The sequence below is a fragment of the Chiroxiphia lanceolata genome, chromosome 17 (assembly GCF_009829145.1).
Source record: "Chiroxiphia lanceolata isolate bChiLan1 chromosome 17, bChiLan1.pri, whole genome shotgun sequence".
Lineage (NCBI taxonomy): Eukaryota > Metazoa > Chordata > Aves > Passeriformes > Pipridae > Chiroxiphia > Chiroxiphia lanceolata.
Genome location: NC_045653.1, coordinates 13958813 through 13984719, shown reverse-complemented (window position 1 = coordinate 13984719; position 25907 = coordinate 13958813). Strand labels below are relative to the sequence as shown.

General features: G+C 56.7%; 2 protein-coding genes across 6 annotated transcripts; one reads left to right on the top strand and one right to left on the bottom strand.

The window, feature by feature from the left end:
• Positions 1–1207: 1207 nt before the first annotated feature.
• On the top strand, positions 1208–12693 carry LPIN3 (lipin 3). 5 transcript variants are annotated; one of them, XM_032705286.1, is made up of 20 exons: positions 1208–1325; positions 3985–4185; positions 4528–4623; positions 5385–5620; positions 5826–5933; positions 6371–6491; positions 6635–7046; positions 7662–7761; positions 7861–8033; positions 8116–8209; positions 8425–8494; positions 8608–8697; positions 9249–9310; positions 9474–9603; positions 9828–9976; positions 10143–10229; positions 11210–11362; positions 11651–11762; positions 11853–11956; positions 12084–12693. In XM_032705286.1, the coding sequence occupies exons 2-20, from the start codon at positions 3994–3996 to the stop codon at positions 12226–12228; spliced, it is 2634 nt and encodes an 877-aa protein (XP_032561177.1). In that variant the 5' UTR covers positions 1208–1325; positions 3985–3993; the 3' UTR covers positions 12229–12693. The 5 variants fall into 5 exon arrangements, with proteins under 5 accessions (XP_032561177.1, XP_032561176.1, XP_032561173.1 ...); XM_032705282.1 differs by lacking the exon at positions 1208–1325 and adding an exon at positions 1345–1363; XM_032705283.1 differs by lacking the exon at positions 1208–1325 and adding an exon at positions 1678–1700.
• Positions 12694–15216: 2523 nt separating this feature from the next.
• Positions 15217–24108, bottom strand: EMILIN3 (elastin microfibril interfacer 3). Its single transcript, XM_032705170.1, has 4 exons — positions 23912–24108; positions 20697–20819; positions 17742–17989; positions 15217–17247 (listed from the first exon to the last, which is right to left on the bottom strand). Exons 1-4 carry the CDS (start codon positions 24106–24108, stop codon positions 15353–15355), a joined length of 2463 nt encoding a protein of 820 aa, XP_032561061.1. The 3' UTR covers positions 15217–15352.
• Between the last annotated feature and the right edge of the window lie 1799 nt (positions 24109–25907).

Genomic DNA, 25907 nt, shown 5'->3' with positions numbered 1-25907 from the left:
TTGTGTTACAGCCCCAGGGTGTTCAGGGTGTAACCCATTGCCCTGTGTGAGACCCACTGTGGTGGCATCACCAAGCACTAGTCTAAGGACAAAGTGCCTGAGGTGTCATATCCCAAGGTGTCTTGATGGAGGTTCCAGCAGGCTCCTTCCCCACTAGGCACGAGTGCCTGGTGACCTGGCCACGGGCTGCGGGGTTTGGTGGCAGTGCCAGCCCACCCTCCTCGGGGACCACAGCCGTGCCTGGCCACCCACAATAGCTGCTTTCAGTCCAATTTCACTGAGGGGCAGAACTCTCAGAAACACTAAGCTGCTGGAAAACAGGCTTCCTTCCTCAGCTGATTTGTCACAGCCTTCGGGAAAGTTCCCATGTTGGGCCTGGGACCTCATGTCCAGACTGTTCTTGGCGCTGGATGGGCACAGGGTGGGTCTCCATTCCTCCCACTGCCATCAGCCTTACCAGTATGGCACAGCTGAGGAAACTGAGGCACAGGGAGGAAACAGAGCTTGCCTGGGAATGAACTGTGGCATTTCTGCAGATCAGCCCATCGGCTGGGACCAATGAGGGTGGTTTGGACCCTTCTTCTTAGGGACTAAAGAGGTCCTAAGCAGCCACCCTCCAGCTTTGGTGCTTCCCTGCTCTCATGGAGCAAGGTCAGCTCCACAACTGATGGGTGGGAGAGCCCTGCACACACACCAGCAAAAGGCCCTTCATCCCCAAAGTGCCACCAGGTCTTATGCAGACCAGGAGCTGCTACCACTCAATCCCCATCACTCCAAAACCCAGCAGAGAGGGTGCCGGAGAATCACCTGCACAGGGGTTGGGTGGCCACAGGGCAGAGCCCACACCAGCCACACCCCTGTCGCAGAGTCACAGTGTGGTGGGAGTCACCACACTTTTGGGGGGCATAAAAAACCCCACCAACCTCAGTTTCTCACTTGAGTCCACTTGGCCATTCCTGCATCGCTTCCCCACTGCATCGCTTCCCCACTGAGATCCAGGGAGCCTCAGTGGGGCTTCAAGCTGCTGCTTTCCTTTCAGTGCGCTCTCCTTTCCCACCCCACTGGAGATGACACAGGGCAGAGGAGCCCTCCCTTTATGCCCTGTTAAGAGGCGGCCGTGTCCTGCGGGACGGTGGGCTGGAGCAGGGGGTCTCCATGGGCAGCTGTGCCCGGGGCTGCCGGAGCACACGCGCCTGTTGAAGGACACCCCGGTACCCGCTACCTGCCCGATCCCGCTCCGCATTCCCAGCAGCCCTCATGGGCTCGGCGGGAGGGACGCCCCGGGGCCGGCGGTAGTTCGGGAGACGGGCCCTCCCCTGGCTCAGGTGAGAGGAAGGGAGCGGCGGGGAGAGCAGGGCCGGGGGTGAGTGCTGCCGGCGGGGAGCGGCCCCGGGGTTCGGTCCGGCCCCGGGCCGAGGGGGTGCCGAGGCTCAGCGGCTGCCCGGGTAACGGGGAAGGTCCCAGCTGGATGGATGGCAGGGTGGGTGTGGGCAGGGTGGCCCAGGAGCAGAGCAGGCTGGTGTCAGCAAAATACCCGGCTTGTTTTGGGAGGCTGTTCAGCGGTGGAGCTGAGCTCTGTTGCCTCCACGGGACAGGACAGACCCCTCCGCAAGGGCTGCGTGCTGGAGGGCTGCGGTCCTGCTGGTCTGGGGGCTGAGGGCTCGAGATGCCCCATTCCTCTAGGGGCTTATTTATTGAATGTGACTTGAAAACCCTTTCTCTTGCTCTTGTCCAACTCTTAATCTGTCTCCAGAGTAAAACTTGCCTTTCACCTCCCTAACGGGCCTGCTCCATCCGTGGGGGGGCTGAGGCCTGCAGGGGAGAAGCCTCTTCTCTCCATCCGCTGCCTTCCTCCAGCCGTCCTGGGGGAGGCCCACAGGGAGTCAAGCTCGGTGAAACCTGTACCAGAGCCATACTGAGTGGTCCCCAGCAACGAGATGCCTGGGGAGGGGGTAGCTGCCCACTGAGGCCAGGGGGGACAGCAGCTCCGCACAGGGGATGTGGCTCTGGCGTGTTTTGCTGCTGAGCTCTCGCACCCTGTGTTCACCATGATGGTGATGCTCAGTGTGGGGCTGTTTCTGGGGCCAATTTCCAAGCCCCCACCCCAAATCCTATGGGCCATGCAGGTTTACCTGCCCAGGATTTTCTCTGTGTACTTTTTAGGTCTGTGTCAGTGTATATCCCAGCAGGGAGGCCATCAGCGCTGCCCCGGGAGCACTGGGGTGAGCCAGATTTTCCTCCTCCAAAAATCCCCCCCATGCAGCGAGGAGCTCTCTCCTGTTTGCTGCCAGGCCCTGCAGCACAACAGGGAAGGCAGCTGGAGGGCTGCCAGCCCCGGCAGCAGTGCCTGGGAAAGCTGGGCTCAGCAGGTTGGTGGTGGCCCCATGACCCTGGCTCCACTCACAGCAGAGCTGATGGAGGCACCGAAGCTTCGGGAGCTGGCTAGCACTTCCCTGCCATCATCCCCCGGGGAGGATCTGGGCTTTGGGCATATTCCCAGCTGTCAGGGAGAGGTGGGGGACGGAGGATGGAGCAGGAACCGCATCTGCCCACACAGACGGCCTTCCAGGAGGGATGTCTGGGAGCAGGACAGGGCTGAGCTTGTGCGAAACAGATCGGAGAGGCTGGGTACCTGCTGGGGCAGAGGGCTCATCGGGTGGCACATGCTTGTCCTCATCCCTTTGGGTAAGGAACCAACTCTCCCCAGCTGCCCTGGGTTGAGTGTGCACTGCGGGCTGTGCTGAGAGCCCCTGGGGACACACACCATGTTGGCTGTGCTGCCAACACAAGAGCTTTCCTTTAGTTCATCCATGCTCATCCTGTGCCCTCCTGCTCTGCCTGGGACAAGGCGGGCTGCAGAGCTGGCTGCTGGGGAAGCTGGGTTCAGCCTCCATGGCTTCCAGTCCCTGGTGTGATGTGCTGACACCACAACCACTGTCCTGCTGATGCTGAGTGCTGAGCAAATGGAGCAAGGAGCTCCTCTGGCCCCAGGCCTGGGAACGAGACCCAGCACCCCAACATAGATCTGCGATCCAAGGATTTCATCGTGTTGACCAGAGGCAGCTACCAGAGGTGGAACTGTGCAGGAAGAGGCGCTGCATGAGAGCATGTGTGCCACCTTGTGTGGCTGGAGGCATGGCTGTGCCGTGAGCCCAGCATGGACCACTTGGATCTCCAGCTTTACAGCCAGGCCTCCAGCATGGTGGAGAGGAGTTGTCTCCACTCAGGGAGTGAGCAGCTGGAGGATGTGAGTGGGCAAGGGGATGAGCAGGAAGCAGGCAAGGCTTTCCTTCCACGTGTTCTTGCTAATGAAAACCAGGAGCTGTACAACCTCAGAGTGTAGCCTTGTGGCAGAGCTGTCCGGGTGTCCTCTGGGCAGCACGGCCCCTTTGCTGAGATTCCCTGGAAAGATGGATGGTGGTGGCGGGGGCCAAGATGTGGAGACTGGGGAGTTCTGGCTTGAACAAGGGCCATGTCTGGCCAATTCCACGATGCTTTCCTTTCTGAGTGGGAAATGTTAGGTTTGGACTTTGTTCAAAGGGAGTGTGTGGTGTATGCAGCAGCTCGAACTTCCTACCTCTCTGCCTTGAGTTGTTTGGGAACTTTTAAGGACAGTGCAGGGCAGGACGTCTCCTGCCAATCAAATTCTTGTTTGAAGGGGATGTTGACAGCTTGATTGGACAGTGTTGCTGTGAGACTGTATGTGCCCTTCCAAGGGGCAGATGTGATGGCGCATCCCAATGGCAAAGGCATCTCTTCTCCAAGCTGGATGCTCTGCTCTGGCTTCTGTCCTGTTTTCTGGTGCTCACAGAGGCCCTGGCTGAAGGCCCTGGCCCTTCAGGTGTTTGCCTTAGTTTTCCTAGAGGCTTACCTGTGCCCATGATGGGGCTGTGTTTGCAGCCATGACATGACTCTCGCTGAGTAAATGTTTACTGCTGGAGTTCTCTTCCCCTCCCTGAGTGTATTCCTGTCTCTCCCTTGCAGTCTCAGACCATGAACTACATGGGGCACCTGGCTGAGTCCGTCTTTGTCACGGTGAAGGAGCTGTACCAGGACCTGAACCCTGCCACCCTGACAGGCTGCATCGATGTGGTGGTGGTGAGGCAGCCCGATAACTCCTTCAAGTGCTCCCCATTCCACGTGCGCTTCGGGAAAGTGGGAGTGCTGCGCTCCAGGGAGAAGGTGGTAAGTGGTTCCTTTCCGTGGGGCTGTGCTTCCTCTCTGGTGTCTCCAGACCCAGTATCTTCTGTAACCCTTGGCTTGTGGAAAAACTTTTTTTGAGGGGAATGGGAGCCCTACTGAGAGGAGTGCTTGCCAAGATTTGGAGGTGATGCCCCCTAATGGAACCCATCCTCTTCCAGGAATGACTATGCTTCCCAGGAAATCTGGGAGTGGTCCCTTGCCTCAAAGGCTGCATGGCTGTCAGCCCTGCAAGCAACTCCGACCCAGCCCCTCCCTGGGGAAGTGCCCCTGCACTCCAGTGGATGAGTGGGTTTGGATGGACAAGCTGCTTCTGCCTCTTGTTAGGTTGACATTGAAATCAACGGGGAGCCTGTGGATCTGCACATGAAGCTGGGAGACAATGGAGAGGCCTTCTTTGTCCAGGAGTCAGAGGAGAATGAGGTTGGTGATGCAGAGGTGCTGCAGGGCTGTGTTCTGCTGTGTGGAAGTACAGAGGTGAGGTGGAATGACCAGGTTTGGAATGCTGCTCTTCCACAGAGTGACTCCATTGTCCCTTCTGATGTTTTCTGTGTCTGGAAAGGTTCCTATTCAAAGGACCTTTCAACCAGTGTGGAGGACCTGGACAGTGGAGCACCCTGAGGGAGTACTAGACCACATATCTGCATCCCAGACTGATCTCCATCAATGGGCATGGCTGCTGGCCAGCCAGGCAGATATCTTGGAACTTGGCCTTTTGGGGGATCTTATAACAGGGATGAGAATGAGACAGATGCTGTGGCAGGCTGCCCACTCCACTGGGAAGTGGGATAAGACTAGCTGTGGCTTCCAGAAATCTTGGCAGCTCTTCTCCCAGCCTGACTCATGGTCACTGCTAGCTTGGGCTGGGTTTGGGAGCAGGAGAGGGCTGACTCCCATTGGCAGCCTTTATTATTCTGGTCTCGTGGTGCCATCTCCTGCCTGTCTCTCCTTGCCCATGTTAGAGATGTCTTTAGCTTGTGGCTAGATCACCCTTCTTTTATTTACAAGTTTTATGTACAAACCCTTTCCTTTTAGGCCAGGCCACAAAACGGCCCGTGAGCTGCAGGCTCAGTGTTGTTGGTTGTGCTGGTGGAGTATGTCCCATAGGCAAGAGCAAGGAGCTGCCAGGCTGGGAAGGAGCATGCTGGAGGGAGCTGATGGGCTCTTCCCCATCCCTGTTGCAGGACAGCATCCCCTTCTGCCTCTGCACGTCCCCCATCCCCATGGAGCAGAGCCTGAAGGATTCTGTCCAGCCGTCCCACGGGCAGGAGGCCACCGGCGCTGAAGTGACCCAGCGCAAGAGGAGGCGACGCAGGAGAAAGGCCAAGAGGAAGGAAGTGTTGGACTCAGAGTCTGAAAGCTCTGATGAGACCAAAGGCAAGATGCCTATGGAGGAACCGTGCAAGCTGCCAGCCCCAGGGTGAGCTGCTTGGTCTGGGCAGGGTGGGTCAAGCCCATGGGTTCTCTTGGTGAAGCCCAGCAGTATTGGAACAGGAGGAAAGTGTTTCCAAGGGGAGCCCAGCCTGTTCCGGAGTAGGAAGCCACTGGGAGTGGTGAAGCTGTATTGCCAGCTTTCTGGAGAGGTGCCTGAGAGTAGCACAACTGACCCTTTTCCCCTTTTGCAGTGGTGCAGAGTGTTCATCCTTCACTGGTGCCCTTGAAGAAGAAACCCTGTTGTTGCAGTCCCCAGAGATGCACCCGCACTCTGACGGGGAGCTGGCCTCTGTGGACAGGTAATGGACAGAGCCAAGGTGTTCTGCTCAGCTCTGGTGAGAGCAGGGGACAGGCCTCATGGCTAGGAAAGTGGTACAGGAAAAGGACTTGAAGGTATCTGGAGAGGAGGGTTTTCCTGGCCTGATATGGTGTGGCTGGAGGAAAGCTCAGAGGCCATGAGGGACACTTGTGGTCATGGTCACAGATGTGATAAACCTGCATGCCCAGGGCTCTCTGCTCCTGAGCTGCTCTGGACAACTGCTGGCATAGCACTTTGCTTCCTTGGGCCTCAGCTTCCATAGGCCCTGGTCCTTTGTGAGTGACAGTCTTATGGAGCAGAACTGACTTTATGGGAAACCAGCCTTACAAGGTTCTTGGTCCTAAATATCCTTGTGCTGATAGGAGAGCATGGGGCTGTGGTATTGGTACGGTCCCATGTCACTTTCTCTTCTTACAGCTTCATGCTGAGCCATCTATCTTCTCCCAAAAGTGATTCTGAACTGGAGATCAGATCACAGGACAGTTTTGCTCTAGGGGCTGAATCCCACATGCAGTGGACCTGGGGAATGCTCCCTCAGGTGAGTCCCTGCTCTTGATCTTCTCTAGCAGCTGCAGAAAGCTGAGGAGTCTGTGGCCAGGCAGCCTTTGGGGAGTTGTCCCCCTCTGCCTGATGCTCTGGGCAACTTCCCATCCTCAAACCTGTTCTTCTGCTTTCCTTGAGGTGAATAAATTGGAACAAGTTGAACCAGCCAAGCCCTCGAAGACCATTGCTACTGCAAGAACCTCCATCTCTGCAGCACTGGTCCCAGTGGATGAGGCAACTCCTCTTGCTGCCACCTCTGAAAGTCTGGAAGGGAATCCAAGTCCAGCAGGACCTCAGGACATACCCTGTTCCTCGGCTGTGTCTGTTATTGAGACAACACTTGCACCCCAGGATGGGAACAGCATCCCCAGTGCTGGGGGGGCAGAAAGGTTGTTGGGGGCCTCCTCAGTCCCACAAGAGAACCAGGAGGAAGATGGGAGTGTTGTGCCAGAGGTTCAGCCGGTTGTGGAGCCCTTTGAGGGAGCCACTGCTCGAAGGCGGGCAGGCTCAGAGGGCCCTGAGCACCAGCGGGAGAGGCAGAGGAGCCAAGGTGAGAGGGTGGCTGGTGCAGCTGGAAGTGGTGTTTGAGCCTGCAGGTGCCTGTCTCGGATGAGGGCCTGGGTTATTCATTCACTGTAAGTCCCTCATGACTGCCCTGGGCATTGCAGGTGTGCTGTTTGCTTTGCTTTGCCCTCTCTGTGTGCAACCAGCTCCTTTGCTTTGAAGATTCATCCCTCAAGTTTCCAGCTTTCAGTGACCACCCAGCTCCCAGGCAGGCTTTCTTGCCTTATGTTCCCTGAAGTCCATCCTTGTGCTTGCTGAGAAGATTTCTCAGCAATACAGGCCATACCTTAACTTGAAGTGTCTGGCACCACCTGGCCTGACTTGTGTCTTTATCCTGAGCACACTAAATCAAGGGGAAAATCTCAGGGAAGCATTTATGTTCCTCCTCTTTACAGTGTATTTAAGGATTATGCCAGTGCAGGTGTCTTAAGGTACTTCTGTTGCTATTGATTTAAAGCAGCTTTTGCAGTAGGAAAAAGGCTGCCCTGTTTGTGTGATACCTGGATATGATGGAGGAAAACACTGTTACTCTCTCGATAGATGTTGGGATGGTTGGAAAGGTGATTCAGCTAAGCTCTCTCTTTCCTGTCTGTGCATTGAGGATCCATCAAAAGAAGTCCTCACTTGGGTCCCAGTGACATTTACCTGGAAGACCTCTCTAACCTGGATGAGCAGGAGGTGGCTCTCTGTTTCCCCAGGAGGTATGAGTTGCCCCAGCTGGCCAAGCTCAGACCTTCTTGAGCAATTCCCTTGGCACAAAGGATGGAGGTATGTTTAAAACTATCTGATGTCACTACCAGCAAAAGAAGAAGCACAGAGCAGAGTTTGAGGCCTGTGACAGACCCCAGCAGCCCTGTGTGTGTCCAGCTGCCACCCAGCTTGCCTGCTGACACCCCCCCGGACTGCGACCCCGTGCCCGCGGTCGCCCTGTCGCTGTGCGGGGGCCTGAGGGGCAGCAAGCAGATCTCTCACGGTAGGTGAGAGGGGAGGGGGAACCTGCAGCCCCAAAATCCATTATATCCACCGGTGGCATGACACAGCCTCTGTCCCACCAGAGAAGTTCCTGGAGCACATGGTTTCTTACCAGCAGTTTGTTGAGAATCCAAGGCTTGTCAATGACCCAAACCTGGTGATACTCATCAACAACAAGTGAGTGGCCTGCTCTTCCTGCTGCTTCATGCCACGATGGCCAGTGTGGTCCCTTTGCCCCTACAGAAACCCTCCTGTAGCAGTGTGACTCTGTCCCAGAGCATGATTGTACTGCAGTAATTGTGGGAGGGGAGCTGACCATGCTGCAGGTCGGTGATCTGTAAAGAGCTCTCCCTCCAGGAGTGGTGATGTGCCCACTCCTCTTGGTTTTCCAGGTATTACAACTGGGCAGTGGCTGCTCCCATGGTCCTTTCCATGCAGGCTTTCCACAGGAGCATTCCTGAGGTCAGTGGTATGACACATTTTCTGGCCATGATTCTCAGCAGGGCCTGAGAATCCTGGGCTGAGCCTTCCTGGGCTGAAGACTGACTTTATCCCATGTTCTGCCATGTTCACAGAGCATCATTGACGACCTGGTGAAGGAGAAGATGCCCAAGAAAGGCAGAAGGTGGTGGTTCTGGAGGAGGAAAGAATTCCCAGCAGAGGAGGTGTGTTTGTGGCAACCATGTCCCCAGGGCACAGGCATCATTCTGCTGACTGGCAGAGGTGGGGGTAGGGGAGCAGCAGGCTGAATATGAGGACATCCAGGACCTGACAAGGTGACTTCTGAAGGTTGCTCCTGTCCCCTTGGGTCTGTTAGTACCTGAGCAGCAGAACAACGCCTGGTGATGCGGTAACACGGACCTTGTAATCCATCCTGCCACATGCCCCTCATGCCAGGTCCCGAGGTACCACGTGTGCTTGCTGGTCTCCCTGCCCCACCACAACACCAGGCTGTGCTTCCTGTGCCATGGGCAGTGTCCTCGTGGAGGCAGGGGGAGCATTGCTGCCTCTCTTCTGGCATCACTGCTCCAAGTGGAAGAAAAGCAAAGCAGCCCCTGTTCCTGCCCTTGGCTCTGTGTAAGCACTGCTCAGCAATAACAGAAACATTGTTATCAACACTGTTCAGCACAAATCCAGAACACAGCCCCAAACCAGCCACTGTTTAGAAAATTAACTCTGCCCCAGCCAAAACCAGCACACCCTTCTCTGCCTGCAGAATCAGCCAAAGCCAGAGAAAGCCAACGAGGGGATGCTGCAGCCTGACTCTGCTCAGCAGAGGTGAGTGCCTCCCTCCCAGGTCACCTTCACAAGTCTGCATGCTCCTTATCTCTTCTCCTAAGTGACCAGTTATTCCCAAATTTATCTAATGTAAGGGGGCAAAAAGCTCTGTTAAGACTCCAGCTGATCCCAGTCCAGCCAAGCTCTTCCCTTCTTTGTGTAGGCAGGAGGAAGAAGGCTCATCCAGTGATTATGAGACCCTGCACTCTGGGCACATGTTGGCAATAGAGGCCCCTGCTCAGAAACCTCTGCCAACCTACAAGAAATCCCTGCGGCTCTCCTCCGAACAGATCGTATGTATTTACTCCTCTGCCTTCACTGCCTGTGTGTGTGTAGGGGTGAGACAACCTTAAACAGGGATTTCTCTACTCCTGACCTCCAAGTATCTTGCCCTGGTTGGCCACCCTGTACAGGCTTGGGGTCCCTGAGCTGGCTGGGTGGCAGTCTGGCCTCTGGCAAGCCTTGGTCTGGTGTGAATTGGTGCTGCTGTAACACTTTTGCTGCCTCTCTGCCACAGGAAAGGTTGAATCTGCAGGATGGCCCCAACGAGGTGGCATTCAGTGTGACAACTCAGTACCAGGGCACGTGTCGCTGCGAGGCCACCATCTACCTGTGGAACTGGGATGACAAGGTGGTGATCTCGGACATCGACGGCACCATCACCAAGTAAAAGGCCTTTATGCCACCCCAAAATCCGTGTTTTCCCCTGTTACGGGAAAGTGTCCTTTAAAGGCTTGCATAGGCAGGCAGGAGAGACCACAAACCCCACAGTGCTGGGGATGGATACACCCACCAGGTTGGATCACACTAACCCGGTGTCCTTTCCTTCTAGGTCAGATGCTCTGGGGCACATCTTGCCTCATCTGGGTAAAGACTGGACTCATCATGGGATTGTTAAACTCTTCCACAAAATTCACCTGTAGGTATTGGATCAACTGAGGCCCAGGGGAAGTGGGAAACTGATGGAGTGAGAGCCGGGGCTCACTGATGCTGGCCAGAATGGCCTTGTTACCTGCTGTCAGTGATGGCTGCTGTGCTGCCTACGTGGTGCTGGGGGGTGAAAGCAGGGGGCCCCCTGGAAGCAGATGCTGGCATTGCCTTCCCTGGCAGGAGTGTGTCGGTGGAAGCTTTGCTGGGGAGGTGTAGCTGAGCAGTGGTGATGAGACCACCCAGGGTGACACCTGAGAGTGGTGGCATGGGCATCCCCAGCACTGCCAGCCCTGGGTCGGTGCTGGTGCCTCTCTGGGTGCCCAGTGATTGCTTCCCAGAGCCCAGGGGATGAGAACCCTGAAGGGTGACACTAGCAGTGGGTCCCTGCAGAGCCTCCAGCTCAGTCCCTGGCCCCTGTGGCCACTGAGAGGCACTGTGGGCCCGTGGATGGCTCGTCCCGGCCCTGGGAGGGACACGCTCCCAGGGCTGCAGGGACACGACTGGCGTTTCGGCTGCCTCCAGCCACCCTGGTACCCCCTCAGCTGAGCTGCCCTGCCCTGGAGGCCTGCGAGGGCTGGGTACAGCCCCCCTAATGCCCAGGCAGCCCGGTGGGATGGAGGTGCTGCCTGGGGGTCCTGTCTGGGTGCGTGGGTGCTGAGCAGCGGTGGGTGCTGTGCAGCGGTGGGTGCTGTGCAGCGGTGGGTGCTGAGCAGCAGTGGGTGCTGTGCAGCTGTGTGGCTGTGGCTGCTGGGGAGAGCCTGGAGGGTGGTGCAGGGACCCCCAGTGTGAGGCAGGTGGGGACTGGGCTTAGCCCAGGTTTCTGGGTAAGGCATTTGCATTGTTTTTGGAACCACCTTGCTTGCTGAAGGGGTGAACAGCTTTGGGCTTAGGCCGAGTACTGTCCCCCTTGAAGCAGGAGAATGCCCTTCCCTGGACATGGCTCAGAGGGGCTCCCTGTGCTCTCTCTAGGAATGGCTACAAGTTCCTCTATTGCTCAGCCAGGGCGATAGGCATGGCCCACGTCACCAAAGGCTACCTCAAATGGGTCAATGACCAAGGCTGTGCCCTCCCCAGGGGCCCCATCCTGCTTGCCCCCAGCAGCCTCTTCTCTGCCTTCCACAGGTACCGTGTCCTCTCCTGCACCTCCCACATCCCTGGGGGCAGCACCCCTTTCCCCAGCTCAGTGCTGAGGGATGTCCCAGCCTCAGACTGCTCTGCCCTCCTTGGCACACGACACCTTTTGTGTGAGGCAGCAGGAATGCTGCCTGCCCTCCCTGGAGCTTCGTGGTGCAACTCCTGATGCACAAAACCTCTCTTGCCTTCCAAATCACTTCCCTGAGCCCCGAACAGCCTGGCTGCCCTCACTCCTGGCCAGCTGATGCCACTCTGACCATGGGTCTTGTGCTGCAGGGAGGTGATTGAGAAGAAGCCAGAGGTGTTCAAGATCGCCTGCCTGAGGGACATCCAAAACCTGTTTGCCCCAAAGTGTCCCTTCCACGCGGCCTTTGGGAACAGGAGCAATGTGAGTGGCTCTCCTGGGGCAGAGGGAGGGCTCGGGGTGGTGGTGGTGCCTTCCTGCAGCTCTCATGCCATGCTGGCCTTCCTTGGGCAGGACGTCTACGCGTACAAGCAAGTGGGGCTGCCAGAGAGCCGCATATTCACGGTCAACCCCAGGGGAGAGCTGATGCAGGAGCTCACCAAGAACCACAAGTCAACGTAAGCGATGTGCTTGTTCCTCAGCATCCTTGGATAACTTCACTGTAACCCAGAGGAGCATCTTGGGGTGTAGAAAAGCAAACAAATGCCCAATGGCCCCAGTGCAACCTCTTTCTTACCCCCACAGGTACGAGCGGCTGTCGGAGCTGGTGGAGCTCATCTTCCCTCCCCTGGAACAGAGGGGGAGAGCTGGTCTGGCGTGCCCAGAGTACAGCCACTTTTCCTACTGGAGACCTGTGCTGCCTGATGTTGACTGGGATGCCTTCTTCTAACCCCATTCCCTGTGGAGGCCTGACCCAGGGCTCTCCTGTGCGTCCTTTGCCAGGACTGAATGCTCCAGCTGCACCTCTTCCCCCGTTCGCTGCTCAGGCATTTTGCACTTGTAACAGAGGCCATGACACCCCTTTTCAGGTGGCTAAAGGGAGTAAAAGGGAGCTCTGACTCTACAAAACCTCCAGTTGCTAAACTAAAACTATTGTAAGCTAATGTTTGTAACCCCTCTAAAGCCTGGCTCTTTTTTAGAGGTGGTGGTTGATCACTGTTTTATTTACTGATGAACCTCTGGCATAGCTATTGCTACCTCCAGTATGACCAGAGTTCCCAGACAGTCCAGCTACCTGCAGCTTGGTAGCTGGTGGAGTGAAACTGCCCACCAAATCATTAAGGTGGATGGAAGATGTTGGGTATTGGAGTGTTTTTGACTAATAGCAATAATAAATAATGCCTCCAGTCTGGCATCTGCCTTGTCCTTCCCTGACTGCCGTGTGTGAGTGTAAATAATCTCCAAGTTTGCCATTTCTGGAAGCCACACAAGTCATTTTGATTTTGGAAACCTCAGTGAGAAATACTTTATTTTTTTCCTTTCCAGTACAAACACTTTTTCAGCTTTTAAAATCTGAACAAATGTAAAATGTTTTAAAAACAATAGAACACAGCCTTTTGACGGTATCAGTTATCAACTGCCTTGGAAAGCTGCCCATGCAAGGACAACCCCATGGGCACCATTTCCTCCTTCTGCAAGCAATAAAAAAAAAAAAATGCCCAGTTTTGTACAAAGTTCCTTTCACTTTTTAAACATGAATAGTTGAGAACTGAAATATAAACTGTCCATAGCTTCAAGTGACTAGTCAGGAATAGTCCAAACATAGCACCATTTTCTGGAAGGTCAGACTTCTTCCTTGTCCTAGTTTTATTAAGGCCAATCCTGGCTCCCTGTGTGCTCGGGAAGCTGTTCCTGCTCAGCCACTCTAACCCAGCCCTGGCTGGGGAAAGGGGAGCCTGGCCCTTGGCTTTTTTTCTCTTTGGTTGCTGCAGCCCTTTTTTTCCCTGGTGTGAGGGTATGGGAAGGGAGCTCTGGCAGGATGCTTGTGTGGGGTGAGGGCTCCCCTGAGTACTGAGGATTGACTTAAGACTCCTTCCTTGGGCTGAGGAAAAACATAGGTTTTGTTGTGTAAGAGCAGGTTTTGCAAGATGCTGATCAGCAGTCGGGGGTTGTTCTTCAGCCATAGAAGTGTCTCAGCAGCTGCAACATAGCTCCAAATCAGCAAAGCCCAGAGCAGCAAGAGTGGATTCTGGTGCTGCGAGCACCTGGTGGGACTGGGTGAGTGGTGGGGGGCCAGGTCCCCTCTCCACAGCTGATGGCCCATGCTCCTCTGGCAGGGGAATGAGCTTATTACTGCATCAGGGGAACACGATGTGGCCAACTGGACTCAGGGATCCCTGTGGTCCTCCCCAGCCTGGAATGATGCTCCAGAGAGCTCACACAGTTTTTCTGGAGGAGAAAAGGTGCCCTGATGCATCTCTACTGGGAGCTGCTGCTGCTTTGTGCTGGTCAGGGAGGAGCAGGGAGGGAATTTTGGTGGAAAAGAACAGGGGCAGTCTGGTGAGGGTGACGGGCACTGGGTGGGAGCTGAAGGCTGGATGGTCTGGAAGAGTCCAGGAGCTGAAACGCTGAGCTGATAGAAAAATATGTTCCTCTGCTATAAAGTGCCAGAGCTGCTTGGATGGAGGCTCTTTAATTTCCTCCTCATCCTAGTCAGGAAGACCCTGTTGCTGGTTGGTGGAGGGTGCCCGTGGGGGGCTCCCGGGGAGAGGCAGGTTCTGTGCGCAACAGGTCCATAGGGCAAGGCTGGGGCTGCTCAGGAACATGGACAACCTTTTCCAGCCTGCCTGCTTGTGGGAAACCAGAGTCAAACTGGGTAAGTCACTTGGGATTTTGATTCCCAGGCTGAGCTGAGGAGAGGTCTCCAGAGGTCTTCTCACAGGTGCAGGTCCCAGGGCTAGTGGGCTAGAGGAATGTGAGGGGGAGGCTCCTGTTCCCACACTGCTGCACTCACACCCTTGAGCAGCTGGAATTCTCCTGCCCCTGGACGAGATGAGGGAAACCACGTTCACAGTTTAAGTAGTAAAACAGGAGAGAACCAGAGCTGGAGGACAGGACTGGTCTCTGCAGAGACCTACAGACACGTCTCCTTGGGGAAGACGCGTTTTCCATAACCCATTAAGTCAGTCCCAGGTGTAACCAGAGAGCCCAGCAAAGTGGGATTGCAAAGCACAGCAGCCCTGGGGACTGTGGGGCTCTCCCCAAACACTGCTGCTGCAGGTTTTAGCTGCTCAGTGTGGCTCTTTGGAATATGGCAAGGGATACGGGGCAGCAGGGGGAAATTCTGCAATCAGATGAGCACCATGACAGTGGATTCTTCAAAAATATACACACACATACCATATGTATATATATGCATATGTGTGTTTTCCTAACACATACCCTCATCTGCTCCACAAGGCATGTGCATCTACATGGAGGAGGGAGCAGTATAAATGGATTTACCATACACAAGGAGAGCTGCTGTCTCGGAGAGGGGAAGCCAGTTCCCCGAGGGGACATGTGAATACGTGTGTTCTTTGAAATTTGCAATTCCTGTGGTGAGTTTTGTTCCCCGTAAGGAGCCCTGGCTTTGCTCAGTCCCTGGATTGAGATGCAGGTGGTCTTTAGGTCAGAGAAACTCTTCCTCAACTGATAACTACAGGGTTGTATTCTTCCAGAAATTATAAATCCACAAAAAAATAAAATTAAAAATCAATGTTCCCACCTCCAGCTTCCTCCTGAATTGTCCTTCTGGGGTCATCAGCCCAGGAGCCAAAGCAACACCCCCAGCCAGGAGGCAGTGACACTACTGCACCAGGGTCAGGACAGCTGCCGAGCAGGAGGGGAGTACTGGCACAGCAGAGTTATGGAAAAGTGGGGCCAACAAGATGAAGGGGAAAAAAAAAGAAAAAGTAGCAGCTTTTCATTTAAAAAATTATCCCACGAACTGTTGTCACATTGGAGCGAGTCTGTGTGATATAAGTTAATCCTGTCCTTCACAGGGGGGAAGGAAGGCACACATGGCAGTGTGGCTAATGCTGCCTCCCCTCCACCTTCTCTTCCAAGTGCCCGACCTGTTCTGCCAGCTCGGAGACCTTGGCTTGGCAGTCCAGCAGGTTGTCCTTCAGTCCTGTTATTTCCTGAGAGTGGGCAGCCAGTGTCCCGTTCATGTGGTCCATGTAGTCCCACAGACTGCCCGTGTGTTTCTCCAGTTCCCTCCTGATGTCGTCCAGGCTCCCTGTGAGGACACCCAGCCTGCCGCAGGCTCTCTCCACCCGGGCCACCCGCTCGTCGAAGTGAGAGATCTCCTGCTGCAGGTCGTGGGCCACGTTCTTGCAGGAGCTCAGGTCACTGACAATCCTGGCTTTGAGTCGCTCCAGGTCTCCCTTGAGGTTCAGGACACGCCGGTTGCTGAAGAAGAGCTGGGAGCCTTGGTCGTTGACTCTCTCCTGGATGGAGTGCACCTCATCCTCGATCTTCCGCTCGTGCTCATCCAGCGAGGAGTTGACATGTGTCACGGTATCCGAGTACTGGGAGACAGAGTCCTTGAGCCCTGTCAGAGACTTGCTCACAGTGTTCAGGTTGATCTTTAGCAAGGTGATCTCCCCTTGCAAAGCCCCCGACGCTTCCTCCTCGATTCGCCGCTGGATCTCCAGGATGGTGGCGTTCAGCTTGCGCAGGAGGTCGTAGTTGCTGTCCATCCGCAGGAGCAGGTCCTGGTTCTTGTTCTGGCAGTCTTCGATCTCCGTCCGGAAGGTCTCCACATCTTTGGAGGCGGAGGTGCAGCCCAGGGAACAAGTGCTCTCCAGCGTGACAAGGCGATTCTGGAGCGCCTCCAGTGTCTCGTCTGTCCGTTTCCTCATGCTGGCGAGCTCGCCCTCCAGCACAGGCACCACTGCTCCGTCCATTCCCGTGGGAGAACTGACATTGTTCAGCTCCCCCACAATGGTCATGAACCTGTCCTCCAGGGTCTGCATTTTGTCCTCAAAGGCAGTCCTCATGCCATCCACCTCTGCCACCACCGTGCCTCTCATGCTGTCCTCTATCCCAGAGCAGCAGCTCCCCGTTTCCCTCTCTGTAGCATTGAGCCTGGCTTCCAGGTCCTCAAAGCGCCCTTCAAAGAGGTTCCCTAGGGTGACAGTGGAGATTTCTCCATCCAGCCGTGAGTGCAAGTTCTTCTGGGACTCGGAGATGCTGTGAAGGCCTTTCTCAAGGATGTTCATGCGATCAGTGAGGTAGTCCAGGTTGCTGCAGCAGCTTTCCACCACGGTCAGCCCTTGGATCTGGGTCTCCAGCTGGGAGATCTCTTTCTTGATCTCCAGCTCCTTCCCATCCAGCGTCTGCTGCAGCCGCAGGTTGGCAGCTTTCTCCTCCTCGCACTGCTGCCGCACCTCTTGGATCCGGAAGTCACACGTGGTCTGGATCTTCCCCAGCTTCTTCTCGAAGCCGTCGAGCAGCTCCCCGCGCAGAGTGCTCAGCCTCGTGTCCACGTACTCCTCCAGCAGGTCGATGGAGGTGAGGGGCGAGGGCCGGGCAGCCTCCAGCAGGTGCTTGATGTGCCCGTCGTGGTCCAGGACCATGCCCCGGACCTCGTGCAGCAGATCTGCCTTGGTTTTCAGCACATCGCTCACCTCGGTCACTTTGGTCAGGATCTCCCCCACGGGAGGGTACGTGGCGATGTCGGCTTTGTCCGCCACGTCCACCAGCCCGTCGGGAATGATGCCGAAGCCGACTGTAGAGTCAGGCGTGCCCGGGCTGTTCATCAGGGAGCCGATCATCTTGGTGGTGTCCTCCTGGATGGCCAGGCGCAGGCGGTCCCCCAGCCCGTTCACCATGGTGTGCAGGCTGTCGTAGGACTGGGAGAGGCGCCTCACCTCCTCCTCCAGCCGATCCAGGCGGTCCCCAAAGAGGCCCGGCAGCTTCCTGCCTGCAGGGGAAAGAAACAGAGAGGGCACAGTCAGGACCAGTGCTCCTTTAACTCCCCTCCTTGGCTGTCTTCCTCTTATTGCCATTTCAGCAAAATCTCAGCCCCCCACCCTCTCCATGTCTCCTTAAGCTGATCAGGAACCTCTCTTTCCTCTTGAGATCCAGCCCTCTGCTCCCAAGTTAAACAGCAGGTGACGAGAATAGCCCAGGGGAGCTTTGTCTTGAGACACCCTCAATCAACCCCAAAATTAATAGAAAAATGCTCTAAAGCAATGAGGAAAGGCAATTTTGAAGCTGCATGTTTTGAAGGAGACAAGATTAAAAAAGCAAGTGGTCCTCAAAGGAATCAAATCTTAGATCTCTGATCAGAAAGCACATCACTCACTGAATTTTTGCCAAATTCATGCCCTGTGCTGGAACAGAAAGACCCAGGACGGTTGAATGTGTGCTGGTGGTGTGGTGGCCTATAGATGTGAGGCAGGAGTGAGATCTCACCATACTGATTCTTCTTTGGTCCTGGAAACAGGTCAGGATGGCTTTTTGGATAGGGAGGAAGTCTGGGCATTGGAAACATATTTTGCCCAGGAGGCATTTTCGGGCTGGGGTGCTGGGGCAGCAGGCCGGGCTGGTCGGTGGGGCTGTCGTGGCACCCTTCTCCCATGAAGCCTGGGCAGCACCTCCAGGACAGCTCCGTCACTGTCTTGTATCCAATCTTGTATCTGGGTCTGAAGAACGTGCGGTACCTTTGCAGGAGAGGGGGGGAGAGAGAGGACAGTTTAGAGAACAACCTCGACATCAAGCAGTAAAGCAGAGCGGGGTCCTGAGTCCTGCTGGGTGTGGGGGATCTGTGCACAGGGGAAAGCCTGGCTGAGACTCTTGTGCTGCACCCACAGACCATGACCCACCTCCTCCAGGAGCTCTTACTGCACCACAGCTCTGTGCAGCATTACAGTGGGGTTTTGTTGGAGTGTTTTTGACCTGGGATACCTGGTGTTAGTCAAGAACAGCAGCTGTAACTGTATTGCTGCAGTCCCTGGCCCAGCTGGTGATCACTCTGGCTGATGCCACACCATTTGGCAACCTTTGGCCCAGGAGACCACAAGGTGAAATGATGGAAGAGATTTCAATACCCCTGCAAACTCAGATCATTTCCAAGAGGGAAGCAGACAGCTTGTGGAAGTGTTTTGCACTTTGAATTGACCTGCAGAATTTCCTAGTAATTGTGCCCTGAAGCCTCTGTGAGCATTGAAATACCTTTGGAAAGGTGTTTTCTCTATGTGTGGAGGACAATTTGCTGGGAAGCCTAAAGGGGCTTGGGCTGGCCCTGGGCCAATGCTCTGGGGTGTGCACAGAGGGATGGCTCCTTACACTGCCTCCTGCCCCAGCTGGGATGCCGTGGGAAGTTTCTCCATCACCAATTTGGACACTAAAACATCTCTGCCCCCATAACCAGCACAGAAGGTGCGAGCCCATCTCCTTGCCCAGTGGGACACCAACACCCTCCCTCTCTGCTCTTGCTCTGCATGGGGTCCCGTCAGCCCATCTGGAGGACTCAGCTGCTCCCTGCTCCTCTGTGGCAATTTGCTGTGAGGTGACACGGATGGGACAGGACCCCCCAGCCCCTGTGTCTCCCCACCAGCCCAGCTGAGCCACGCAGGGCTGAAGATGGCACGTTTCTCACCCCCTCTGAACATCAGTGCTTCGAACCTGCCTTTTGGAAATTTCCAATCTGAATTTAAGCAGGGCCTGAAAACCCTGAAGTTTGCTGTTTTGCAACAACACACACAATCAGGCCCTTGTTCTTCTCCAGCACATCCAGCAGACGGTCTCAGAGGAGGCAGCACAGAGGGGCTGCAGCAGGCACTCACAGCTATCCATTGCTCACACAGGGTGGATTCCCTGTCATCCGTGGCCCTGCCTGAATCCTCAGTGTCCTGGCCCAGGCTGCAGCCTCTGGCAGTGCTGCTTCCACACAGCTCCCAGTGCAATACAGCCACCTCCGTACGAACCGCAGGGCAGGGGATAAAGGAAACCCAAATCCTCTGGTTTTTGATTCACTTCAAGATTTCTCAATGTGAATTTCCCAAAGGCTTCAAAACAAGCTCCTCTTCTTGGTATTCCTTTTCACAGTTGCTGCTGAGTTTCTACAGTCTTTCCTTATCTTGTAGTGTGTGGAAACCTGCCTGGATGTGCCCCAGGAGACTGCTGCTCCCAGCCACTGTCAGGGGGTGAAGCGAGGAGGAGGATGGCATCCAGAAGGCAAGGCAGCTTCTCTGTGTCATGCCAGACTCTGCAGAGGAACTCAGAGAGCTCCAAACCCTCCAAACCTTTCTCCCCTCCGTTCCAAGCAGCAGCAAGGGGAAGTGCTATTTGCAGCTGCACAAACATTAGCTGATGGCCCCAGCACGTGGAAAAACCATGTTTCCCTCTGGTCTATGGATGCAGCATCTGAGGCTGTGCAGAAAGTCGTGATGGAAAGAACAAGTCAGCAAGTGGGTCCAACTGCCCATCTCTGCTGGCAGAGGCTCCATGCAGAGCCTGTGGCACCACTGGCACATGGAGAGTCCCAGCTGGCTGCCACAGGAGGGGTACCAGGCTCCAACAAAAGCCCCTCTCATCCCGGTTTTCCTTCATGCTCAGCTCTGCTCCACTCCTCAGGCCTGGGGAGGATGCAGGAGATCAGCATTTCCACACGGAGCAGCATCCCCAGCCGGGGCTGAGGGTGGTGAAGCACAAAGCCCAGGTGTCCACACTGCTCCAGCAGCAGCTCTGGCAGTGGCACAGTGGAGCGTTTCCCTCCAGCACTGACAAGGTGGCAGAGAGTTCTGCAAATATTTTCCTAGGGCAGGAAGCACTGAGCCATCCCCAGCCAGGGGCTCTGTTCCCTCCTCCTCTCACTTGGATTCTCAGTGAGCTGCCATCGCTCTGCTGAATTGCAGGTCTGTGACAAAATGCTTCCCTGCACATGTGCACAGGCATCTCCCCACTTCCCATGAATTCCTGATTTATTTCTGAATCGTAGAATCATAGAATATCCTAAGTTGGAAGGGACCTACAAAGATCATCGTTTCAACTCCTGCACAGGACACCTCCAAAACTCACACCATGTGCCTGAGAGCATTGTCCAAACACTTCTTGAACTCTGTCAGGCTTGGTGCTGTGACCACTTCCCCGGGGAGCCTGTTCCAGTGCCCAATCACCCTCTGGGTGAAAACCTTTTCCTAATATCTGACCTAAACCTCCCCTGACACATCTAAGGAGGGACAGATCCTATCTTGCCTCCTCCCAGCACCACTGCCCTGCCATTGACTGCCTTGTCCAGGAAAAGCCTTTCAGCCCGTTTCACTACCCTGTGGAAAGCAGTGTTTTATGGTTGGAAAGGTGGCACAGGAGCCTCAGGAGCTGACACTGGGGGGGAAGTGAGCCATGCCCAGTGCACCCCATACTCACAGCACTTTTCCTGGGCACTTGGGTCCCCAGCTGCACTTGTGGTACTCGGCCTTGACGTAGCTCTCGGCCCCGTCCTGCAGCGTGCACGTCACGTTGCGCTGCACCACGTAGGCACAGTAGCTCCTGGGGGGAAGCACAGAGAGACACTGTCACCCCCTGCCCAGCAGACAGTGGCACCCCAGCTCTCCCCCCCAGTCCCCAGGCAGGTCTGGCACTGCTGGCGAGGTTCAGGCAGCAGGAGCTGGAGGGACCCCCATGCTTGGGGGGGAGCATCACCACCACGCTGCAGGAGCATGGTTGCTGTCACAGTCACACTGTCATCGGTGCTCGTGGTGTCACCAGAGCTGGGCATAGATGGACTGGGTGGTGAGACAGCCTGGGATGACAAGCAGAACCCCAGCAGCAGCAGCAGTTATGGGAATAGCATCCCAGAAATAGCTCCAGCAGCGCCTGGCAGGGGTTGTCTGTCCTGCTGCAGCTCCTGGAGTGCTGCCAGGGCAGGGACCAACTGAAAAGCAGCTCAAAATTACCCGCAGGCAGTGGGTTCTGTTGCAGGTGTGATGCTACAGTTGGCAGAGAGGAGATGCAGACTGGCCACTGCAGGGCTGCAACATCATGAGTCCCTCCACCATGGAGGCAGGGACATGGACCAGATCCGTGTTGGATCAGGCTGGAAACCCCTTCAGACCTCTAGGACAGTTAGTACAAGGAGCAGAGACTCCTCCCCCCTGCCGTGGTGCCCACAGTGGGGTGCCACAGGTACCAGTCAGCTCCAGCATAGGATCTCTCCTGAGCCAAGCAGCAAATCCATGAGTTTAGGATAAGCTGGGTGGGAGGAAGGCTGCACGGGAAGGATGCAGGAGAACTGGTGGGACAGATGGAGGCCAAGGCTGTTCCAGCTGAAGGCAGGGCTGCTGGCAGGAGCAGATGGACTTGGTCCACGGGGACAGAGACACCAGGGATGTGTGGTGAGGCAGGGATTAAGGACAGGGGGACGTGGCAGACGGCAGAGCGGGAGGAGAGGAGGGCACAGACACTGAGTGTGGGGCAGAGCTGAGGGGCAGGGTCAGTGGGATGGAGCAGATGGGGCAGCGTGAGCTGCAGCTGCAGGAGGTGCTCAGTGAGGCGGCAGGACGTGGCTCTGTGTGAGCTGGGGGCTTGGTATGGATGGGCAGGGAGTGTACTTTGTCTTCACCTGTTTGCCATCACTACTTGTCCCTCCTTCACTGATCTGCCCCCACTCAGAGTGAGCCAGAGACCTGCTGCTCTGTCCCCTGAGTGTGACAGGGGGGTGGGGAGGGCTGTGCACACCCAGCCCTGGGCACACAAACACACACACTCAGGCACACACACTCCCTCACACTGGAGACACCACAGTCCTTCTCCCCAAACCCTTGTGCTCCAACCTGACTGTCCCAGTCCCTTCCCTCACCTCCACCTGCCAGAGGTCTCAGCATCATCTGGACCATCATTATGACAAGCCCACGAGAGCTGGGCTGAGGCCCTGCAGCTCATTTCTGTGCTCAGTCCCGAGGCTGCTCTCCACAGGCCATGTGATGGGGATGCCAGGGGACTCAGACTGCATCCCAGCCTGTGGCCAGGCAGCCCAGAGTCACAGGAACCCCACTTCACACAGGGGGAGCTGCCTCCCAGCGCCCCCATCCCCAGGCCCTGAGCAGGTTCCTCCGTCTCCAACAGCCCACATGGAGCAGGAGCTCCCTCTGTGAAGCAGCAAGTTGTGAGCAGGCTCATCCTCCCTCCAGCACCCTGTCTCTGTCTCTGCTCCCTCTCAGCAGGGATGCCCTGATCCCACATGCCCAGCACATCCTCCTTGTTCCCCCAAGAGCAGCACCAGCACATCTATCCCAGCCTGCCCAGACCTCAGAGGCTGCCAGAGCGAGAGCAGGGACCTGTGCTGCTCCCCACTCCTCTACAAGTGAGTCATTCATGCACACACAGGGCCACGGGAGAGCCAAGGCCAGCCACTTCTCTTAGCTGGAGGGAAGGGAGATCATGTGTGCATGTTCATGTGGAAATTTAGGATCACAGTCTATCCATGAATCCAGGACCTGCTTACAAACACACTGCCAGCTGTCTCTAAGTCACCTCGTAGCCAAAGCAGGCAGATTTACCACCCACTACTAATAAAGAGTGCCTACCTCCAACTTCTTGAGTTAGTGTGGTTCTGGCTCACTTTCCCTCTCAGAACGCCGCTCCCCTCTCACACACCTGTGGCAAGCAGTTTTACAGCTCCAGCCTGATGTTTTTAGAGTGAGCAGCTGGAAAATGTTACGGGTTTTTGAAAGCTCCCACTGGCACTGCCAGTATTGTTTGTCTGGAGTGTTACTTTATTCATTTCAGCTTGTTCCTAACACCACATCCTCCCCTTTTCAAAGGAGCCCGGCAGAAACCACTCTTAGCAAACAAGCAGAGAGGGAAGCAACACCCCCTCCCCGCCCCCAGTGTAACAGCTTTTCTGCAATTGAATGGAAAAAGTCTACAGTATGTGTAAAGCCCACATTCCTCACTGCCTGAGCTTTCCAGGTTTCTTGAAAACATATTTAAACTTTAGTATGCATGTGTTTTACAAGCAAATGGGCAAATTCCCTCCAAACCAACATGTGTTTTCACACGTCTCTCTGTGCACTGCCACCATTCCCTCCCGCACATCACCCCCCCCGCGCCCATGTCACGCAGAACAGGTACATGCACCTACCCCAAAACTGCACACGGACATCCCCATCCCCACCTCCCCCAGCGCTGTCCCACACGGGACCTCAGCATGCACGTCCCCACCGCACGCAGCCCGCTCCCTCTTGGAAACAGAGCTCCCGGACCCTCCTCTAGGTGGAGGGGGCACCGAGGCACACGGACATCGCTGCCCTGCCGCCAGCCCCTGCTCAGCACCCGGCAGATGGTGTGGGGCGAGGGATGCCCGCGGCTGGTACCCAGGGACCCCCGCCCAGCCAGGGATGCCCGCTGGGCGGCCCTGGGAGATGGTACCCATGGTTGGTGCCGGGGGTTGGGTGCCCACCATGGGGTGCCCGCAGCAGCCGGTCCCCGAGGATGCTGTGCCCGCAGAGCCCAGACGCGTGGCCGGTCCCCGGTGGGATGCCCGGTAAGGGATGCCCGAGGGAGACCCGGGCCGGCGGCTCCCGGTGCCCGCCGGATGGTTGCGCTACCGCGGCTGGGGGGTCGCGCAGGGAGTCGCTTACTTGTGCTTGCCCACGGGCTTGCCGGGGCTGAGCTGCGGGCTGGAGCCGGCCGTGTAGAGGCTGTACCTGCCGCCGTAGGGAAGGGGGGCGGCGGGGGGGTAGAAGGACCCCTTGGCGTCGGCGAGGGCCAGCAGCGTCCCCAGGGAGAGGCAGGCGAGCAGCGCTCCGCGGCGGCGCAGCGCCCGCGCCCGCCGCATGGTCCCGGCCCGGCGGCGGAGCGGGATGGGATGGGACGGGACGGGATGAGGTGGGACGGGACGGTCGCGATCCCCGTCGGAACGGCGCTGAGGAGGGGACTGGAGGGCCTCTCGCTGCGCCCTGCCTGTCCCCCGCCTTGCCTGTCCCTGTCCCTAGCCTTTTCCCTATCCCTGTCCCCGTCCCCGTCCCCGTCCCCCTCCCTGTCCCTGCCCGGCGGCACACGCCGCTCCGCCGCCCGCCCGTCCCCTTTTGTACGGCGGCGGCGGGGGCGGTCCGCGCTCCTCCTCCCGCCCTCCCACAGCCGCCGACCCCGGCCCCGCGGGCGGGGAGACAAAGCGAAGCCCCCCGACCCCCCTTTCCCCCCGTCCAGCCCCCGCCAGCGGTGCTGCAGCCCCCAGAGCAGAGCGGGCGGAGCGCTGCCGACGCCCGCGGGGGCTGGAAGGGGCTCGCATCCCCTCCCGGCCCCCTCCCCGCCCCTTCTCCCGCTGCCCACCTCCCCAAGCGTACCGGGCGTTTGCCCCCTCGGGGTAGCAGGTGCAGCGGGGTCCGGAGGCCCCTGGATCCTGGTCCTCCCCTAGTCCGCAGCCCTGCTCGGCTTCATCCCAGATCGCAGGCGAGAGAAAGGATGGAGGGACCTCAACGCCGCCCGTCGAGGCGATCTGTGGTGCTGGAGACTGGCAGACGTCAATTATTTGTGGCACCAGCCTGCTGCATCCAGCATCACACAGCGAACCCAGCACCGCGGTTCTGCAGGATGGAGAAGAGGCAGGCGGTGCTGTTTTGGAGCCCTCCCCAGCAGATTCTGGCTTTGTATCCAGGTTGCAGGAGAGAAGGGGGATTCCCTCGCCTTTCCTTACAGATCCCTGGATCTCCCACAGCCAAGCTCGTTTCCACCTATGTAGCTCTGGGAGGCAGTTTTGTGTCTCCTTCTCCTCCTGCACTTGCAGACACCCCTGCTGACCTGCCCCCCGATGCCCCCACCCACAGGTGACCCACCACAGAGGGTGCTGAGCACCACGACAGCATTCCCTGGGCTCTGCACCACTGACCACAACAGGAGCCTTTGCTGTTGGTCAAGAGGGAAAAGGGCCCCACCTGGGGCACTGGGCATTTTGGGAGGGGGTAACATCCCTGGTGCTACCCAGTGGAGGTTGTCTTGAAGCCCTGCAGTGCTGAGGCCATGCCAGGGAACAGGAGATTTTGCCGTATAGGCAGAGACTGAGCTGAGCATCCCGCTGTCCCAGGGACACCCTCGGCATCTCACCCAGACCTCACCAGGGGTTTGATGAACTCCTGTCCTGGCTGGCAGAGACCAGCCCCAAGCTAGGGAAGCATCACAACAAGGAGTGCCATGCTTCTCTGAAACTCTTGGAGGAAAACAAGAAATGGCTGAGAAAGGGTGGCCGGGTGGAATCCGAAATGAAGGAATGAAACCTGCTGCTGGGGGAAGGAGGCATCAAGGCTTGGGCTGACACTGAGACAGAGATGATAAGATAGTGAGACAAACGGCCTTTTTCAGTTAAAAGGAGCCTTTGGCTCAGTCTGAGGTGAGTACAGAAATATTATCAGGAGAAGAAAAATCCAGCAGAGAGCCGTGCCGGGGGAGGAAAGCTGGACAGACCAAGTGGAAAACCAAGAGGAAGCCTGAGCAACGAAGCAGTGCATCCTCTTGGTTCAAGCTGCTGCAGGGTGTTCCTGAGCTGCCATGTGCCTGTCAGGCTGCACCCCAGAGGTGCTGAGGGGTGGTTTGTATGTGGTACATTTGGCAGCACATGAAGCAACTCTCATCCAGCTGGTG

Coding starts and splice junctions, on each gene's coding strand:
- LPIN3 (XM_032705286.1), top strand. CDS start 3,994: ATGAACTACATGGGGCACCTGGCTGAGTCCGTCTTTGTCACGGTGAAG. Junction 6,492..6,634: donor CCTGGGGAATGCTCCCTCAG/GTGAGTCCCTGC, acceptor GCTTTCCTTGAG/GTGAATAAATTGGAACAAGT. Junction 8,698..9,248: donor AAGAATTCCCAGCAGAGGAG/GTGTGTTTGTGG, acceptor CTCTGCCTGCAG/AATCAGCCAAAGCCAGAGAA.
- EMILIN3 (XM_032705170.1), bottom strand. CDS start 24,108: ATGCGGCGGGCGCGGGCGCTGCGCCGCCGCGGAGCGCTGCTCGCCTGC. Junction 20,820..23,911: donor AAGCCCGTGGGCAAGCACAA/GTAAGCGACTCC, acceptor GCTTCCCCCCAG/GAGCTACTGTGCCTACGTGG. Junction 17,990..20,696: donor AAGTGCCCAGGAAAAGTGCT/GTGAGTATGGGG, acceptor TCTCCTGCAAAG/GTACCGCACGTTCTTCAGAC.